This window comes from Schistocerca americana, chromosome X (genome assembly GCF_021461395.2).
Source record: "Schistocerca americana isolate TAMUIC-IGC-003095 chromosome X, iqSchAmer2.1, whole genome shotgun sequence".
In the NCBI taxonomy this organism is placed as follows: domain Eukaryota; kingdom Metazoa; phylum Arthropoda; class Insecta; order Orthoptera; family Acrididae; genus Schistocerca; species Schistocerca americana.
Window position 1 is genome coordinate 220,168,552 of NC_060130.1, and position 19,368 is coordinate 220,187,919.

Genomic DNA, 19,368 nt, shown 5'->3' on the forward strand with positions numbered 1-19,368 from the left:
AGAGTTTGTGGGTTTACTTTTGCCTTAAAGTTAGTACACATATGTAAACAAGCTGAAGGCATCTTCAGAATAACTAAGGTGACGCCAGTTAGCTTGCAGAGACGTGTTTGATGACACAATTGCCTCGCCATCTTCGCAGTTCCAGAGCAACTTGCTCACGTATTGAACGGGGGACAGATTGTGCGCAAAAAAATCACAGCTGTGTGTTGTCCTTCACAGTGATGTGCCCCTAAAAGACTTTTGCCTTTCCCATTCATGGTTGAGGTCGTTCTTTGTACTTACTACGCAAGTCAGAAACATTAGTGTGAGGCGCAGAAACACTGATTTGTAGCACATTGTTCTGAATGTACAAATTGAACAATTCAAATAAATCTAACCCAAATATGTTTGCACTGTTTTCAGAATTGAGTATATGAAAAGAAACAAACTTTGTCACCCCATGAAAAGTTGCTGGCAAACTATACATGTCATGGACTGGAATTTCTTGTGCATTGTAGGCAGAAAAAATAGAAGTAGGCTGCTTTATTGTTACGTTACCGATTCTGGCATAAGTGCCTTTCTTTATCAGAGAAACAGAACCACGAGTCTCCAACACAAACTAAATTGTCTTTTGATCCACTTTTAAAAGAACAAAAAGTTTGTTCACCTGCATGTGTATTGCAGTGGAAGCTTTCTGCGATGCGAAAGTACTCGGTTCGGTTCGCCTGTTAGTGAGTGGCATCGCCTGCATCGTGAACAGTTGTTGACAAAGAAGCTGTGGCCGCCGGTCGCTAGCCGAAACTCTTACCGAGAAAGTCCGGTACGAGCGAAGAATATTTAATAGCAGGCTCGCAAGGAGACGAAAATCAGTGGAAGGCGCGGTTTGTACGTAAACATCTAAATTCAGAGCTTTAAATAAGGCACTGTATTGCAATACTTGCAAAGTTAATTTTTATCATTCAAGATTTGTGCGTGTTGCACAATGTTATCCGGAGCTGTGGCGGAGAATTATTAGTACCTGAATGCACCAATGCCATAATGTTAAACCAAATGAGCTGTGAATTACAACCACATCGGACAACTCCCCAATATACTGTATTAGACTGATTTCTTGATTGATTGATTTGGGGAGGGGACCAAACAGCGAGGTCACTGGTCCCATCAGATTAGGGATGGATGGGGAAGGAAGTCGGCCGTGTCCTTTCAAAGGAACCATCCCGGCATTTGCCTGAAGCGACTTAGGGAAATCACGGAAAACCTAAATCAATGTGGCCGGACGCGGGTTTGAACCGTCGTCCTCCCGAATGCGAGTGCAGTGTGCTAACCACTTCGCCAAATCTCTCGGTACCTTATTACAGAATATCTTTGAACACACTTTGTAGAACACTGTCGTATTCCATTTCAGGATAGACATCGCATTCGCTAAACACTCCTAATTAGAATAACATCACAAAGCTAGTCGCGCTACACATCCACTTTATAGCTTTCACGTCCAATGTGATGCCAGAATAAACAATAACTGTCATTTAGAGTCATTCCAGTAGGCGAGGAGCCCATTCCGATGTGGCCACCACTCCTACACTGCTGCTTGCGGATGCAGCTCTCTCCAAGACACAGCAAGGACATTGCGTGGTGTGTGGTTAAGCAGCAGGCCGTCTGGTTATGAGATACGCTAAAGCACTAACGTAAAATTCTGCCAGCCATTGTTCCAAACTAACATCCAGGAAGGTAACCCTGTGATAATTATTAATGCAGTGGTCTATTTAGTTTTCCTTTAGTCTCAGTATGTGTAGGAAAGATGATAACTGTTTCATAAAACAATTTGTATAGGGTAGTTTGCAATCAATCTAGTTGTGGAAATAAAAACCATTATATGCGGTCCAGTCACATTAATGTAACCACCACCAATGGTTCAAAATGGTTCAAATGGCTCTGAGCACTATGGGACTTCTGAGGTCATCAGTCCCCCAGAACTTAGAACTACTTAAACCTAACAACCTAAGGACATCACACACATCCATGCCCGAGGCAGGATTCGAACCTGTCACCGTAGTGGTGGTGCGGTTCCAGACTGAAGTACGTAGAACCGCTCGGTCACAGCGGCCGGCTCACCACCAATGATTGACGTCTACGTGCAATAACTACTCACAGACGGCAGATGGCAGCAGCAGCAGTGCAGAGTATATCAAGCCTGTCAGGGGAATTCGGACAACAGTATATTATTTTCTCGCTACGCGGCAACTGAGTAATTTATCTGATGTCATAAATGGGCAAGATCATTGGTGTTGTGTACATAGTTCCGCCTAGTCAGCGCGTACACAACTTTCCCACTAGAGCGCGCCCCGCTAAGCACAACAGCGCAGGCGCAGTGCTCGTCCGTCTTCGCACTGCGAGATGGCGCTGCCATAGAGACGTACCAAATTCTGCTTCCGCCGATCCGCGTATTAATATGTAATGCAGCCAATGAGATTGCTGCTAACGTAGAACCTTTTCTCCTCGCGGATCACACTCGCGCAGCGATACATGAACGCGCAAGGTATTATAACGAGTGTACAGACCTCCGATTAGTCAGTCTGCACCAGTCTGCATTTGTCTGCACCAGTCTGTACGAGTTCTACATTTCTCTGTACCAGTCTATAGTCAAGTTTCAGTCTGTGCCTAATAAGATTACCATATTCCAGTACATAGCCATGGAGATAAATGTATAGACACTTTTGTCAAGTATCAGAGATATATGTGAGAATAAGATTAACATACCAATATCAAAGGAACTTCAGATTGTCAATTGTAAATAGCATCCTGAACCAAGTTAAGTAATTTTTATGCTTGTTATTATTTTAATAAATGTGTGTGAAAATTAATCAAGTTCTGTTTAACGTTGGTCACCGTCAATCTGCTATTCTAAGCGTGCAAGTGGCATGTCTATCGTCTGACCTAACGGCAGAAGATAAACACGCCACGATAAGACCACGAGACATTGCTGACACTCGCCTACTTCGTTAGAGCGACAAGTCAAATAATCTGATGATGTGTTTGCTGAAGGTCTTACAGTACGCACACCACAATTGGCTTTCGGGCCAAGGGTGAAATCATTTCTGGAACGGCTAAGTTTGAAAATTGTTCGCGTGCCGCCGTGGTTAAAGTATGCCGTGCATGGGAAAATGGCGCTATCCAAAAGAGACGGCGAGGCACATGTGGGACACCATGGGCCATAGATGACAGGGCTGAACGAAGCCTGCGAAGATGAGCATAAACGAATAGACGTACAACTGTTGAGAAACTGACCATTCAGATAAACCTAGAAGTTACCAACAGCGTCTCCTCAGAGACCTTTCAGCGAACGTTGCTGCGTATGGATCTCCGCAGCAGGGGTTATACACCCATGCTAACTCACGTTCATAGGCGACGAAAGTTGGAATTTGCACGCCAGTACTGCAACTGGGTGTCCACTGAGTAGCGAGAGGTGGCCTTTCGGATGAATCACGTTTTATGCTCCCTCGAACAAATGGCCGTTAGCGTATACGGCGTGAAACGTCTGAAAGCGAACACCCTGCAACAACCGATGGTAGACTCAAGGACTGAGGGCATTCCCTGGGTAATCTCGCCATTCTGGAAGGCACAGTGGATCAACACAAGTATGCATCTATCTTAGGGGACCATGTCCACCCCTACATGAAGCTTGTTTTTGCTCGGCGCGATGGCACCTATCAGCAGGACAATGAAGCGTGCCGCACAGCTCGCAGTGCACATGCGTGGTTAGAAGAGCACCAGTGTGAGTTTACCGTACTTCCCTGGACAACAATTTCTCCGGATTTAAACTCAATTAAGAATTCGTGGGATCAGTTCGACCTGGCTGTTCGCACCATGGATCCTCAAACGAGATACCTAGCGCACTGGAGTCGGCATGGCTACACATCCCTGTCGATACCTTGCAGAACTTCACTGACTCTCTTCCTGCACGTCTCGCAGCGGTCCGCGTTGCAAAAGTCAGGCTTTTGGCAGATGGTCACAGTAGTGCGACTGGACAGTAAAATGTCGTCCGCATTACACCAAAACAATAAATGTGCATTACACTAGAATTGAAATACAGGTGATTCAACGTTTCACAGAACCTTAAAATCAACAATGGTAATTTGAGATATCGATTATCTTGTGACATGTTGTCCCCATATTTACACATGTTAGAATATGAAATTCAAAATCGTTCGCCACTTCTCTTTGGACCGAGGGGAGGGGAGTGCAACTGCACATCCGTTGTTCCGGAATTACCAATACATAATGATTTTTTGCACACGTACTAAAACTAAATCATACAACCAGATGCCAATTCCTATTGTATTGCTTAAAAAATCTGAAAAACAAAGCTTAAGTCACCCATAAAACAGACAATCTAGTCCTCAGAAGCCTTTACGCTGCATCACAGTCCTTCTCAGTATATCGTTGAGGTAATGGGTCACGTACAGTTTCCTCGCTCAACACTCTGTGTTAATATTCTTGATATCACGTAATCATCCGTTTTTCACACATTATGAACAGATCCTTAAGTTTTGCTGCTGGTACTGGGAATTTTTTTGAGTGTGCCTATGGAACAGACATATTTGCCGAAGGTGTGTTAAAGATGACTTCATTAAAAGCCCTCCGTCTTCAGGCCACAAGTGGCCCATCGGGGCCATCCGACCGCCGTGTCATCCTCAGATGAGCATGCGGATAGGAGGGGCGTGTGGTCAGCACACCGCTCTCCCGGTCGTTATGATGGTTTTCTTTGACCGGAGCCGCTACTATTCGGTCGAGTAGCTCCTCAATTGGCATCACGAGGGTGAGTGCAGCCAGAAAAATGGCAACAGCACAGGGCGGCCCAGACGGTCACCCATCCAAGTGCTGACCATACCCAACAGCACTTAACTTCGGTGATCTGACGGGAACCGGTGTATCCACTGGGGCAAGGCCGTTGGCTCACTTCACTAAAGCCCTTTCAAATTCTGTCTCATAAAACATTGAAATACGTTTGTTTCTTTCATAGCAGTATAGGCAAATATTGTACTCTGGTGAGCAAAAATGAAGGACAAAAGTAACTTTCGCATCATGTGTCACTACCAATGCTCAATGGAACTTAAACCTTACATAGAAAGAACTGCTACAGTACAGTACAGTGCACGATCTTAATTGAAAGAAACACGCAGCGAGACGATTAGAAATGACACTTTTATTACACCGAAGTCAACGCGGTTTATTATTGCCCCTGGACATTACAAATGGCGGGACACGCTTGTTAACCGGTGTGTGATCGCCACGGATAAAATGTGTGGTCTGCAAAGTGCTCCCTTACTAGTCACAAGGTTGGTAAAGGAGTTCTAGTGGTATGGAGTTCTATTTCTCCACTAGCGCGGTTAACAATTGCTGGATGATCGTTAGGTATGTGGACGCACTACAACACGTCTCCCCAACGCATCCCACACGTGATCGACGGGATTTAAGTCGGGGGAAGCGCCTTCGGTGAATATCCTTACATTTCAAAAGCTCCTCCACCTACAAAATTCAATGCGGACGTGCATTGATATCCATAAAAAATGAAATCACGGCCGAATGCACTCCTTAAAAGACGCACATGAGGAAGGAGTACAGTGTCACAAGAAAGCTGACCGTTAGTGTACCGTGGTCCATGATTTGGAAGTCAGTAGGCCCATACAACATTATTCCTAATCAGTTGACTAAATTTGGATGTTTATTGGACAGAGCTATACACACAGACACACACGTAGAGTTGTTCTGCTGACCCCCCAACATTTATCTGGCATCTTCCTCACCTGCGTAATTTTTGGTACCTCCATGATGTAAACACAGACACATCTTAAATGAAGAGCTGGTGAGTTATGTCATATTGCCACGCACGAAGTGTCGTAAGTAATGATGGAATATGTGATTGAAAAAAAATTGTAACGATATCTAATGAATGTATATGGTACATTCATGTAAGCCAAACGCATATAGGGCACTTAACAGAGCGCCAAAATCATGAATGTTGCAAATACCCTATGTTGGCACACATAAATACGCTGATTTTACACTCTCGTGATAATGGGCCTTACAGTTCTTCCTACACTGCCAAGGCAACTCATTCGAGATTTTGTTATAACAAATCAAATATGTGACTTTATTCATCCAGTATCTGAGAATGAGAGCACTTGGTGATTTGTAACAAACTTTACACAGAATTTCAAAGCTTTACGAAACTACTTCTCACTGACAACTCTCGCAAAATGATGAAAGCAAAGCAAGTTCATCGTTTACAACATTTTCGACGTTCACGTAGTAAAGTTGCCGCATGGGTCATGACGTTTTAATTTATTACTTCTTTCCATATAACTGCATTCGCCACACATTTTGCAGACAGTATTCGCATAATACCACTGAAGCATGTACCTGCAAAAATTATATCATTCTACGACTCAGAGTTGTTCAGCAGGTATCATTTCATAAATACTGAGCTTGAGCTGTGTGAAAAACTTCCGCATCATGCAAGGCATTTAAATTTATTATTTCACTGCTAGTAACTCCATTCGCAACGAATTTTGTAGACAGGAACTGCATATGCCGCTGAGTGTACCTACAAAATTATATCATTGTACCACGTATAGTTCAAGAAATATGGCCACGCGGGATTAGCCGAGCAGTCTGAGGCGATGCAGTCATGGACTGTGCGGCTGGTCCCGGCGGAGGTTGGAATCCTCCCTCGGGCATGGGTGTGTGTGTTTGTCCTTAGGGTAATTTAGGTTAAGTAGTGTGCCAATGTCCACGTATCGTCTCATGCGCCAGAGTTTACACCTCTATCCATACAAAATTCAAACGCGGCAACCCCTCAGCGCCGCTACCATTGCTGCACGAGAGACATTCGCTAACGATATAGTGCACAGGATTGATGATGGCGATATGCATGTGGGCAGCATTTGGTTTACTGACGAAGCTTATTTTTACCTGGACGGCTTCGTCAATAAACAGAACTGGCGCATATGGGGAACCGAAAAGCCCCATGTTGCAGTCCCATCGTCCCTGCATCCTCAAAAAGTACTGGTCTGGGCCGCCATTTCTTCCAAAGGAATCATTGGCCCATTTTTCAGATCCGAAACGATTACTGCATCACGCTATCTGGACATTCTTCGTGAATTTGTCGTGGTACAAACTGCCTTAGACGACACTGCGAACACCTCGTGGTTTATGCAAGATGGTGCCCGGCCACATCGCACGGCCGACGTCTTTAATTTCCTGAATGAATATTTCGATGATCGTGTGATTGCTTTGGGCTATCCGAAACATACAGGAGGCGGCGTGGATTGGCCTCCCTATTCGCCAGACATGAACCCCTGTGACTTCTTTCTGTGGGGACACTTGAAAGACCAGGTGTACCGCCAGAATCCAGAAACAATTGAACAGCTGAAGCAGTACATCTCATCTGCATGTGAAGCCATTCCGCCAGACACGTTGTCAAAGGTTTCGGGTAATTTCATTCAGAGACTACGCCATATTATTGCTACGCATGGTGGATATGTGGAAAATATCGTACTATAGAGTTTCCCAGACCGCAGCGCCATCTGTTGTTGAAAATTGTAACTACTGTAATTTCGAAAGTTTGTCTGCCTGAAAATGTACTGTTGTCCCAAGCATATTGCAACAAACGGTGTATTTCTATCGCTGCTCGTTTAGTTTTTATTGCCATTTCAAATATACCGGTCATTTTTGAAACACCCTATATATATATATATATATATATATATATATATATATATATATATATATATATATATATATATATAGAGAGAGAGAGAGAGAGAGAGAGAGAGAGACAGAGAGAAAGAGATGGTGGGGAGGAGAAGATACACAGAGAGGGGTAAGGAGGAGGTGGACACAGTTATGAGGGTGGAGGGGAAGGACAGAGAAAGGGAAGAGGATGAGGTGGACGGACAGAGAGGGAACGACCAGATGGACAGACAGAAGGGGAGGAGGAGACGGACATACAATGGTAGAAGAAGGAGATGGACAGAGGGTACAGTAGGAGATAGGGTAACAGAAGATCGGAATAAAATCATACCTGGGCAACGCTGGGTACTCAGCTAGCTACGAATATGTCAGAAGTAAACAAAACCTGTTTTTATTACACATGACACTAAAACTAACGTAAAGTAGCTGCCATTAACAATAAGATATAGAGTTTGTTTTAGTTACAATTTTTTAGCAATATTATTGTGGTGTGCGTACTGTAAGACCTTCGGTACACGCACCATCAGATTATTTGACTTGTCGCTCTAACGAAGTAGGCGAGTGTCAGCAATGTCTCGTGGTCATATCGTGGCGTGTTTATCTTCTGCTGTTAAGTCAGATGATAGACATGCCACTTGCACGCTTAGAGTAGCAGATTAACGGTGACCAACTTTAAACAGAACTTGATTAATTTTCACACACATTTATTAAAATAATAACAAGCATAAAAATTACTTAACTTGGTACTGGATGCTATTTACAATTGACAATCTGAAGTTCCTTTGGTATTGGTACGTTAATCTTATTCTCACATATATCTCTGATATTTGGCAAAAGTGTCTATACATTTACCTTCATGGCTATGTACAGGAATATGGTAATCTTATTAGGCGCAGACTGAAACTTGACTATAGACTGGTACAGAGAAATGTAGAACTCGTACAGACTGGTGCAGACAAATGCAGACTGGTGCAGACTGACTAATCGGAGGTCTGTACACTCGTTACAGTACCTCGCGCGTTCACGTATCACTGCGCGAGTGTGATCCGCGAGGAGAAAAGGTTCTACGTTAGCAGCAATCTCATTGGCTGCGTTACATATTAATACACGGATCGGCGGAAGTAGAATTTAGTCCGTCTCTATGGCAGCGCCATCTCGTAGTGCGGAGACGGACGAGCGCTGCGCCTGTGCTGTTGTGCTTAGTGGGGCGCGCTCTAGTGGGAAAGTTGTGTACGCGCTGACTATACGGAACTATGTACACAACAATTATAAAAATAAAAATTCACTTTGTTACGTGTAGAATTTTAAACACTGAATATTGTTCAATAATGTTTCGTTGTAATTAAACCGAATTGCGAGCTTACAAAATCTACTAAATATGTGTAGAGAAGGTTGCAGTAACGTAGCTTTACGTCGAGCGGGATGACAGGATCGTAAGGGGCAGAGGCACAGCTCTCTCGGTCCTGCCACGGCCGCAGGATAACCTCGGTACGCCTCCGGACTTTTATTTGTTGCCAACCCGCCAACATCACAGTCGAGTGAAAATTTTATTACTGATAAGAGTAATTAATATAAATTAGGGTGTGGAGTGGCGTAGCAAACAAATGCGTGAGCGGTGAAGGGTGCGGCGCGTACCTGTCGGCGAGGCTGGCGGGCCGCACGGCGCTGACGACGACGCCGCGGCCGCGGTCGGCGAGCGCGAGCCCCAGGCTGCGGCCGGCGCCCGCCGCGTGGCGCAGCTCGACGCGCAGAGGACCGCTGGCGCAGTGCAGCTCCCGCACGCGCGCCACGTCGTACTCGATGAGCAGCGACACGGCGGCGCCGCCCGCCACCAGCAGCGCGTGCGCCTCGCACAGCGAAGCGCCGCGCACCGACTGCCCGTCCACCGCCACCAGCCGGTCCCCGGGGCACAGGCTGCCTTCCCTGCGCAGCGCCCCCGTCCCTTCCTCTTACTCACACATCTAAACTACTTACCCCTACACATTATTCGAAGACAGATATTTATCCTGAAGCAACTGATACAACATAGGCCCTTAAAAAACAAAAAGACAGTAATAACCTTCGTGGACTTCACAAAGGCGTATGACTCATCGACAGACAGACTCTTTTTAGGATCCTGAAGAACAGAGGACTTGATGGAACTCATAAAAGAAATTCTGAGAGACACAAAAGCAAGGGTGAGATTCAGAGGAGCACTGTCAGAAGAATTTGAGATCGAGACTGGTGTTAAACAGGGAGATGGATTGTCACCATTGTTGTTCAATATAGCACAGGACGAAGTGATCAGGTAGTGGAGAGCAATAACGAGGAAATGGGAATACCAAAGACCCGTGTGGGGGACAAAAAGGACAACAGGGCTCAAGTGGACTGCCTAGCCTTTGCAGATGACGTAGCAATAGTAAGTGAGACGGAAGAAGACGCAAAGACACAACTCGACAACTTAAGTAAGGTAGCCAAAAAGGTGGGACTGAGGATCGTCCAAACACCACTGCAAACTGGGAAACACCGGAAGGCACTGTGCAAATGGTGGACAAATTTAAATACCTGGGAGAATTTATAACAGGAAGGAACAGGAGCAAGGAGGGGATAACAGAGAGGATAAAGAAGATGAGGTCAGCCTTCTGCATGACGAGGTATACAATAAAAAGAATATATCCACAGAGGCAAAGATAAGCCACTACAAGACAACAGTGAGGAATGCAGTATTACATGCTGCTGAGACCATGACACTGGGAAGCAATGGGGCAGAGCAACTAGAGAAAGAAGAGAGGAAAATACTGAGAAAAATACTAGGTCCCAAAAGAGGTGGAGAGAGGTGGATGCGAAGACCTAGGGAAGAATTGTACCGGGACATGAGAACAATACCCGGGGAAATCAGACTCAAAAGGGAAAGGTTTGCTGGGCATGTAGGTAGGATGAGTATGGACAGAATGACGAAGAGAGTGTGGGAAACAACAGGGAGAACAAGGGGAAAGACAGGAACCGAGTGGATTGTTGAACTTCGGAAGGACTGGTTGGAATTGGGGATCAAGGTCGAAGGAAAGGAAAATTGGAGGAACAAATATACACTGACAAATATGCCGGAGATCAATGACAGAGAAGAATACAAGAAAAGATTAGAATGTCACCAGTGGAGCCGCTAGGAGAAACGGAAACTGAAGATCTCGGAAGAAGAGCGGGAGAGGAGAAGAGAAAGAATGAAGAGGTTCTGGGAGAAGAAGAGGAAAATGCAGTCCACGAAGGAGCTACCCGTGGTCGTACAGAGGCCGTAACGCAAGAAGAAGAAGAAGATTATTCGAAGACAAACTTTTTTACTGTTGTAGACATCAGTCCGAGGAATGGCCCGATGTACCTCTACGCTAGTCTATCCTGTGGAACCTCTTCATCTCTGCGTAAATACTCGACTTCAGTCTCCCTCGACAATTTTTATTCCTCGCACTCGCTTCCATTACCGAGCTTACGATTCCTCGATGTCTCAGAATGTGTCCTATCAACCGATCCGTTCTTTTTTCGAGTTCTGGCACGAATTTCTTTTTCTTTCCAGTTCGATTTAGTACCTCTTCATTTGTCATTCGAGCTACCCATCTAATTTTCAACATTCTATTGTAGCACCAAATTTCAAAATCGCGGAGTCACTGCACACTCTGCAATGTGCTCCCATGCAGGCCACACGGTTGGCAAGGAGTTTGCAACACAACAGCACAATGTCTCACATAAGAAATTTTCTCAGCATTAATGTTGTAATTTTGAGTAATGGAGTAATTTTTCATGTGATATATCTTGGCACCATTTTTGAAATATTTTGTTACGAATGAATATGTCTATGTAACTTAAAAAAATATCTAAAAGAGAATTATATAATAGCATGCAGTAAACACGCTGATCTAGTCAGGACGACTTGCCGTCGTAAACACTCAAAGAGTATACTTGAAGTAGGAAACATTGTCGCTGGGCGCGGACGCGGATTGCAGTTGAGCCTGGCGCGAGCTCTTGTGCAGCAGAGCCTGAAAGAAGCGCTCAGGCTTAAAGGTTTGCTAGCGCCATGTAGTGCAGCCCATTGTAAAGTACCGAAGTAAAAGAATTGTATGTTAAGGCCAGGCATAATTACAGTGTTAACCGGGCACAGTGCGAAAGGCATCAAGAGGAATTAATATGAAACAAGATCACTCTGGGCCGAAAACCGTTTACTGCAAAGCGACACTTAGAAGAGCCTGTTGCCACACATTGTCGGCGATTATTACCATACGCAGCACCAGTTGCCACTCACTGAAGTAAGGCCAGACCAACTTTAATATTCAGAAGTGTATCAAGGCCAGCCAGCGTATTAGTTCCATTTTGTGAATAATTACCAACTTAACGCTTACGCTGTGTTAAAAGTGCTCCAACCTGAATAATTACCATGTAGGGTCCTATCCTGTCATTATAATCAAACCTGAGTGACAGTGTTGATGATAAGATTAAAATTGCTAAGCTAATTTAAGAAAGTTTTCAAAGATTATTCTAGTTCAGAATGTTTAATTTCTTTGCGTGATCAATAATTTTTGCTCTCATTTCCAAAACACGTAACAGTGTTATGTAAAAATTAATCAGTTGTGATTTAATGAAAGTTAGACGCTAATAAGACATATTTTGCTTAACAGCAAATATTCATTTATGAACAATTACCATAGTAGAAATATTAACCAAAGGCATTACGGTAGGCTGAGCAATGCTATTTATTACGCAAAGTGAGTGCCGAACCATTAGCAGTCAAGTGCATATATTTAGCTCAATTTGCTTTACTGGTTTCTCGATTAGATTTATTTCACGTTCCTCACTGTGATTTTGAATCTGAGCTCGAGTCAATTTCAATGTGTCCGTTCCCATATGACTATCTTGCATCTGTTCTCGGTTGAGCTGTTCGTAAGCCATACAGTAGAGCTGCCTGTCCTCGGGAAATATAACGGCTGTAGTTTTTCCCCGCTTTCAGCTGTTTGCAGTGCCGATATAGCGAGGCCGTGATGGCTAATATTTCGAGGCCAGATCTGTCAATTACCCAAACCGTTGCTCCTGCATCTACTGAAAATGCTGCTGCTTTTCCTCAGGCAGCACACATTTGTCTGGCCTCTCCGTAGACACCTCTCCGATATGGTCGCATCCACTGTACAGCTATCCGCACCGTAGAGGTACGGCATGTACCCCACTGCGCAAGGGCCGCGGTTCCGAGTGTTTGTGCTAAACCATTTTCGTGCTTTATAAATGAAAAGCACAAAAATGTGGATATCCTACAGTGTTACCGACGAACATCGACATTTTCGTTCTTTTCATTGGTAAATATGAAGTTACTCTTACAAGCAGCTACGGCGGAATCAGTTAACATCATTTTCACGGTGTTCGTGGGTTATGATAAAAAACGGCGACGAAGTGATTTTGTAACGTATCGTTTCTGACCATGGCTGTCGACTCATGCAGTTTGCGATTTCGGACGCCAGAGGTAGTTTTTTTACTCTTTAATTTTATCGTTTCCTTTAGAGCTACTCCCTCTATTTAGAAATAGTTACTGTTTTTCACATTTTTAAGTTGTTACATGTGATTATAAAGTTATGTCTCAGCAAACGAGAATTTTCCGTACCTGGGGAAGGGCGTTTTGTTCAGCCTTTCTTTCTACATTATTGTAAATGGGTTGTGTTCTGACTTATAACTTACGGGCTTGTAGGTAGGTGTTTCCCAGCACCCGTTGGAAAGAAAGTCCTGACAGGAACTAGTGCTTTACACAATAGCGCTATTAGTGGGAGCAGTAAATTGCCAATGCGAATGCCTGAATCCTGCATCTGAGACTGACTATCTGAAAGAGCTAAATGTTAAATTATTTCGTGAAGCAGTTTGGTGCTCGTGAAATTAAAGAGTCGTCCAGCAGCCCTCAGCTGAGTCAGAAGTGAGCCACATGCCCTATAGGGCGGAGGTGGTACTTTATAAGTTGCGTTGTTGAAGTCAGGAGTGGGTAATTCTCATCGATCAATGAAGTTATACTGCCAGTACGGACAGCTCTGAGAGGTTTCGCCAGTAGAGTCTTTTATACTGGCATAGAATTCTACTTAATCACTTTCTTGTCATCTCGGCGAGTGTTTCAGTTTCGTGATAGTGGATGTGTGCGGGAGGCATAGACATCACGTCTAATCGTGCAGTCTGTAGCTTTTCGACTTTTGAACAATCTCAACAATATGCCTGTTTTGTATTTGTGTACCTAATTGGCGGAAGTTGTTAGGAGGCAACTGGTGGAGGACCTGTTGCCGGTGCAGATATTACACTCCAGTGGTCGGATCTCGGAATCTTCGTAAGACTGATTCCGTAATTGCATGGCTTTAATTATTGATGTTGGAGTGCTGAGAATTTAACACTGCCACCTGTGTCAGTACAAGGCTGGTGATCCTTATTTAGAGTGATTTTATATGCGTAGCAATGCAGAGAATTACCCTGGGTCCAACAGTTAACTTTTCTGCGAGTAGCGGGATAAAGCTCGTTCTATGCTACTCTGTTAGTGCGGGTTTCCTACATCAGGGGCAAGCATATATTCAGGGGTAAACATATTGTTCTGCTCGATGTTAGCCCTTAACCTATTGTTCTCTTTTGAGTGACAAGTCTTTAACCTATTGTTATAAGCCACTTCTGATATCAAATTGATATGCAAATTAATGAAATTGTGACAGCTGATTTAATTAGGACCCCCTCCCTCTCTCCTTAGCCTACTGTTCTGCTAAGTGGTTTTCGACCCCCTGTGGATAATCTGTCCTCCTGAGAAAGCCTCCTTACCCATCTCCCTCCTCCTCCCAGCCCTCTGGGAACTCCCCTCGCCAATACAAGCACACTTTCAGGCCTGGGTTACGTGAATAACCCCCTCCAACTCTATCAATTTGATTGAGTAATTAATTAAATCCATAAATTAATTAACTCCTCCTCCTTGGGGAAATCCCCAGGCTTCCTTCTTCCCTCCCCCACCCAGAAATTGCTAAGGAAGAGACTCAGTTGATTGGATATTTGGAAGGGAAACAGTTGCAGTGTATGGAATATTGTTTAAACAATTTCTGGTGGACAAGACTAGGTGTGGAATATTGCTTATTTAAACAATTTATTTGATAAAAGACAGTGTACATAATATAGTTTATTAATTTAAAGAATTTAGTGGAAATCGATTGCAGTGTATTGACTATTGTTTAAACAATTCCTGGTATACAAAGAAATGTGTGAAATATTGTTTATTTAAACAATTTGTGGGATACAAGGCAGTGTGTGGGATATAAAACTTCCTGGCAGATTAAAACTGTGTGCCGGACCGAGACTCGAACTAGGGACCTTTGCCTTTCGCGGGCAAGTTCTCTACCAACTGAGCTACCCAAGCACGACTCACGCCCTGTCCTCACAGCTTTACTTCTGCCAGTACCTCGTCTCCTACCTTCCAAACTTCACAGAAGCTCTCCTGCGAACCTTGCAGAACTAGCACTCCTGAAAGAAAGAATATTGCGGAGACATGGCATAGCCACAGCCTGGGTGATGTTTCTAGAATGAAATTTTCACTCTACTGCGGAGTGTGTGCTGATATGAAACTTCCTGGCAGATTAAAACCGTGTGCCATACTGAGACTCGAACTCGGGACCTTTGCCTTTCGCGGGTTATAGTTTATCTATTTATTTAAAGAATTTGTCGGTAAATTAACTGCAGTATAGGGAATACTCTTTATTTAAACATTTTGAGAGTGACAAGGCAGTATGTAATATTTAAAACAACTGTAGCGCTCTTTTACTCCAGTCGTGCAAGGAATACTGTCAACACAACTCACCACACACAATTACATTGTTAAAAATCTTTCGATCGCAAAGCACGTGCCGTCCGCAGTCCACCGAGCCGACTACTTTGTGTATTGCCGCACGCGCAGGCAGCATTATGCCCCTTGGGTCCCGCACCGCAACTTGCAGACTGTATGTCGCGCTCATCCCCTAACAAAAGCTTCAGATGGTGGCAACTTTCGACGTTTGATTCCCGAGAAATTCCTGTCGAAACGTACGCTCTCTCTCTCTCTCTTTCTCCTCTCTCTCTCTCTCTCTCTCTCTCTCTCTCTCTCTCTCTCTCGCTAGTGGCCACACCTATCATGTCTCACTGACAGTCCTGCATATGTTGTTGGTTGTAGCCAGATCGAACCACAAACAAAGAAGCGTTTACCTGGCAAACACAACCACTTGTGGATTTTTTGTAAATATTCCCTCACTCTATCAGATTGATTGGCTAATTAATTAAGTCGATATCCTTTGCGTGGGACAGTTTTTCCTTGCTTCCTACTGGCGGATACTAGGATTGGAATATTTGGTGGGATTCGATCCTTCAACCACCCGGTTTCCAAACCCTACTTGATTTTTTCCCCTTGGCTTCTACCGGATACTGGCACAGTTAGGTCATTTGGTTGGCAGTTCGTTACAGTGGAGGTAGCTGGAAATTTCAAATTTCATCTCAGTTACATGCTTTGTCCTTAAAGAATCTGCTTAGGGATTGGAGTGGCATGTGTGCTCACAGTACCATTATCGGAAACAATAAGATGGTCAATCGGGAATTTGATGCTGCGATTGGGTTTTTAAATCACAATATAAGCCCTAAGTTGGTTCTCTCAGCTACACTAGGACGAAGAATGAGCAGGAACAGTAGGAGGAGGAGGAGGAGGAGGAGGTAGGGTCTACCACATTATAGGAGAGTAACAACAACATAAGCCACTATGGGACAGATCACTCTGCAGTGTATTGAGTAGCACTAAACCATGATCCTAGCAGCTGTCACAGTGAGATGGCTGAGATCGCTGAAAACACTCATACATACAGCCCACTCACCTCTCAGATGTCCACACGCAGCACGCCCATCCCTTCATACACTGCCACCACTAACGCTCAGAGGCCAGAGAAAACTGCCACAGCCTTTGACGTGCATGGCATCCAGGGATGATTGCAGTGGTAGGAATTCAGATGTTATCAATACATGAAGCACCAGCACTTGGCCGTGATCGATACTGAATTGCTCAATTTTCCACGTAGAATACATGCAACACACTCAATCTCTGATACAGCCCAATCCACACTGAGTATTAGTTCAAAAATGGTTCAAATGGCTCTGAGCACTATGGGGCTTAACTTCTGAGGTCATCAGTCCCCTAGAACTTAGAACTACTTAAACCTAACTAACCTAAGGACATAACACACATCCAAGCCCGAGGCAGGATTGGAACCTGCGACCGTAGCGGTCGCGCGGTTCCAGACTGCAGCGCCTGGAACCGCTCGGCCACTCCGGCCGGCGAGTATTAGTTCACCATTCAGATATCCAGAGGGCGCCACCACCGGGACTTTCCCCTGCAGCTGTGGGCAAGAACCGACTAGCCAGCTAGCCGGAACTTTCCTTTGTACCCGCTGCTCTCGACAGCCTTAAGCTGGAAATGCGCATTCATTCCGGCCACAGGCTACCTCCGCCATGCGCTCCACACACCAAATGTCGTCGTTCTAGGAAAACAGCCACATATTTATTACTGTTGTTATAATTACATATTACGATTGCAGCCCCAGTCTGATGACGTTTGACAGTGAACAAAGTATCGGAAATACATCCATCTGGCGGCTGTGGCTCTGGAAATATCAATATATAATATCCCTTTTCTTCCCCCCTAGAACCATGGACCTTGCCGTTGATGGGGAGGCTTGCGTGCCTCAGCGATACAGATAGCCGTACCGTACGTGCAACCACAACGGAGGGGTATCTGTTGAGAGGCCAGACAAACGTGTGGTTCCTGAAGAGGGGCAGCAGCCTTTTCAGTAGTTGCAGGGGCAACAGTCTGGATGATTGACTGATCTGGCCTTGTAACACTAACCAAAACAGCCTTGCTGTGCTGGTACTGCGAACGGCTGAAAGCAAGGGGAAACTACAGCCGTAATTTTTCCCGAGGGCATGCAGCTTTACTGTATGGTTAAATGATGATGGCGTCCTCTTGGGTAAAATATTCCGGAGGTAAAATAGTCCTCCATTCGGATCTCCGGGCGGGGACAACTCAAGAGGACGTCGTTATCAGGAGGAAGGAAACTGGCGTTCTACGGATCGGAGCGTGGAATGTCAGATCCCTTAATCGGGCAGGTGAGTTAGAAAATTTAAAAAGGGAAATGGATAGGTTAAAGTTAGTGAAGTTCGGTGGCAGGAAGAACAAGACTTCTGCTCAGGTGAATACAGGGTTATAAATACAAAATCAAATAGGGGTAACGCAAGAGTCGGTTTAATAATGAATAAAAAAATGGGAGTGCGGGTAAGCTACTACAAACAGCATAGTGAATGCATTATTGTGGCCAAGATAGACACGAAGCCCACGCCTACTACAGTAGTACAAATTTATATGCCAACTAGCTCTGCAGATGACGAAGAAATTGAAGAAATGTATGATGAAATAAAAGAAATTATTCAGATGGTGAAGGGAGACGAAAATTTAATAGTCATGGGTGACTGTAATTCGGTAGTAGGAAAAGGGAGAGAAGGAAACGTAGTAGGTGAATATGGATTGGGGCTAAGAAATGAAAGAAGAAGCCGCCTGATAGAATTTTGCCCAGAGCACAACTTAATCATAGCTAACACTTGGTTCAAGAATCATAAAAGAAGGTTGTATACATGGAAGAAGCCTGGAGATACTGACAGGTTGCAGATAGATTACATAATGGTAAGACAGAGATTTAGGAACCAGGTTTTAAGTTGTAAGACATTTCCAGGGGCAGATGTGGACTCTGATCACAATCTATTGGTTATTAACTGTAGATTAAAACTGAAGAAACTGCAAAAAGGTGGGAATTTAAGGAGATGGGTCATGGATAAACTGAAAGAACCAGAGGTTGTACAGAGTTTCAGGGAGAGCATAAGGGAACAATTGACAGGAATGGAGGAAAGAAATACAGTAGAAGAAGAATGGGTTGCTTTGAAAGATGAAGTAGTGAAGGCAGCAGAGGAGCTAGTAGGTAAAAAGACGAGGGCTAGTAGAAATCCTTGGGTAACAGAACAAATACTGAATTTAATTGATGAAAGGAGAAAATATAGAAATGCAGTAAATGAAGCAGGCAAAAAGGAATACAAACGTCTCAAAAACGAGATCGACAGGAAGTGCAAAATGGCTAAGAAGGGATGACTAGAGGACAAATGTAAGGATGTAGAGGCTTATCTCACTAGGGGTATGATAGATACTGCCTACAGGAAAATTAAAGAGACCTTTGGAGAAAAGAGAACCATTTGTATGAATATCAAGAGCTCAGGTGGAAACCCAGTTCTAAGCAAAGAAGGGAAAGCAGAAAGGTGGAGGGAGTATATAGATGGCCTATACAAGGGCAGTGTACTTGAGGACAATATTATGGAAATGGAAGAGGATGTAGATGAAAATGAAATAGGAGATACGATATTGCGTGAAGAGTTTGACAGAGCACTGAAAGACGTGAGTCGAAACAAGGCCCCGGGAGTAGACAACATTCAATTAGAACTACTGACGGCCCTGGGAGAGCCAGTCCTGACAAAACTTTACAATCTGGTGAGCAAGATGTATGAGACAGGCGAAATACCCTCAGACTTCAAGAAGAATATAATAATTCCGATCCCAAAGAAAGCAGG

At 44.3% G+C, this 19,368-nt stretch overlaps 1 protein-coding gene and 1 pseudogene across 1 annotated transcript in view; both read right to left on the bottom strand.

Moving 5' to 3' along the window:
* The window catches only part of LOC124556461 (glutamate receptor-interacting protein 1), a 615,250-nt gene that overhangs the window by 254,207 nt on the left and 341,675 nt on the right, over positions 1–19,368 (bottom strand). Inside the window, exon 5 of the mRNA XM_047130411.1 lies at positions 9,367–9,654. Coding sequence (XP_046986367.1) covers positions 9,367–9,654 — 288 coding nt within the window. The remainder of the gene's footprint in view (positions 1–9,366; positions 9,655–19,368) is intronic.
* On the bottom strand, positions 4,815–4,932 carry LOC124557019 (annotated as a pseudogene).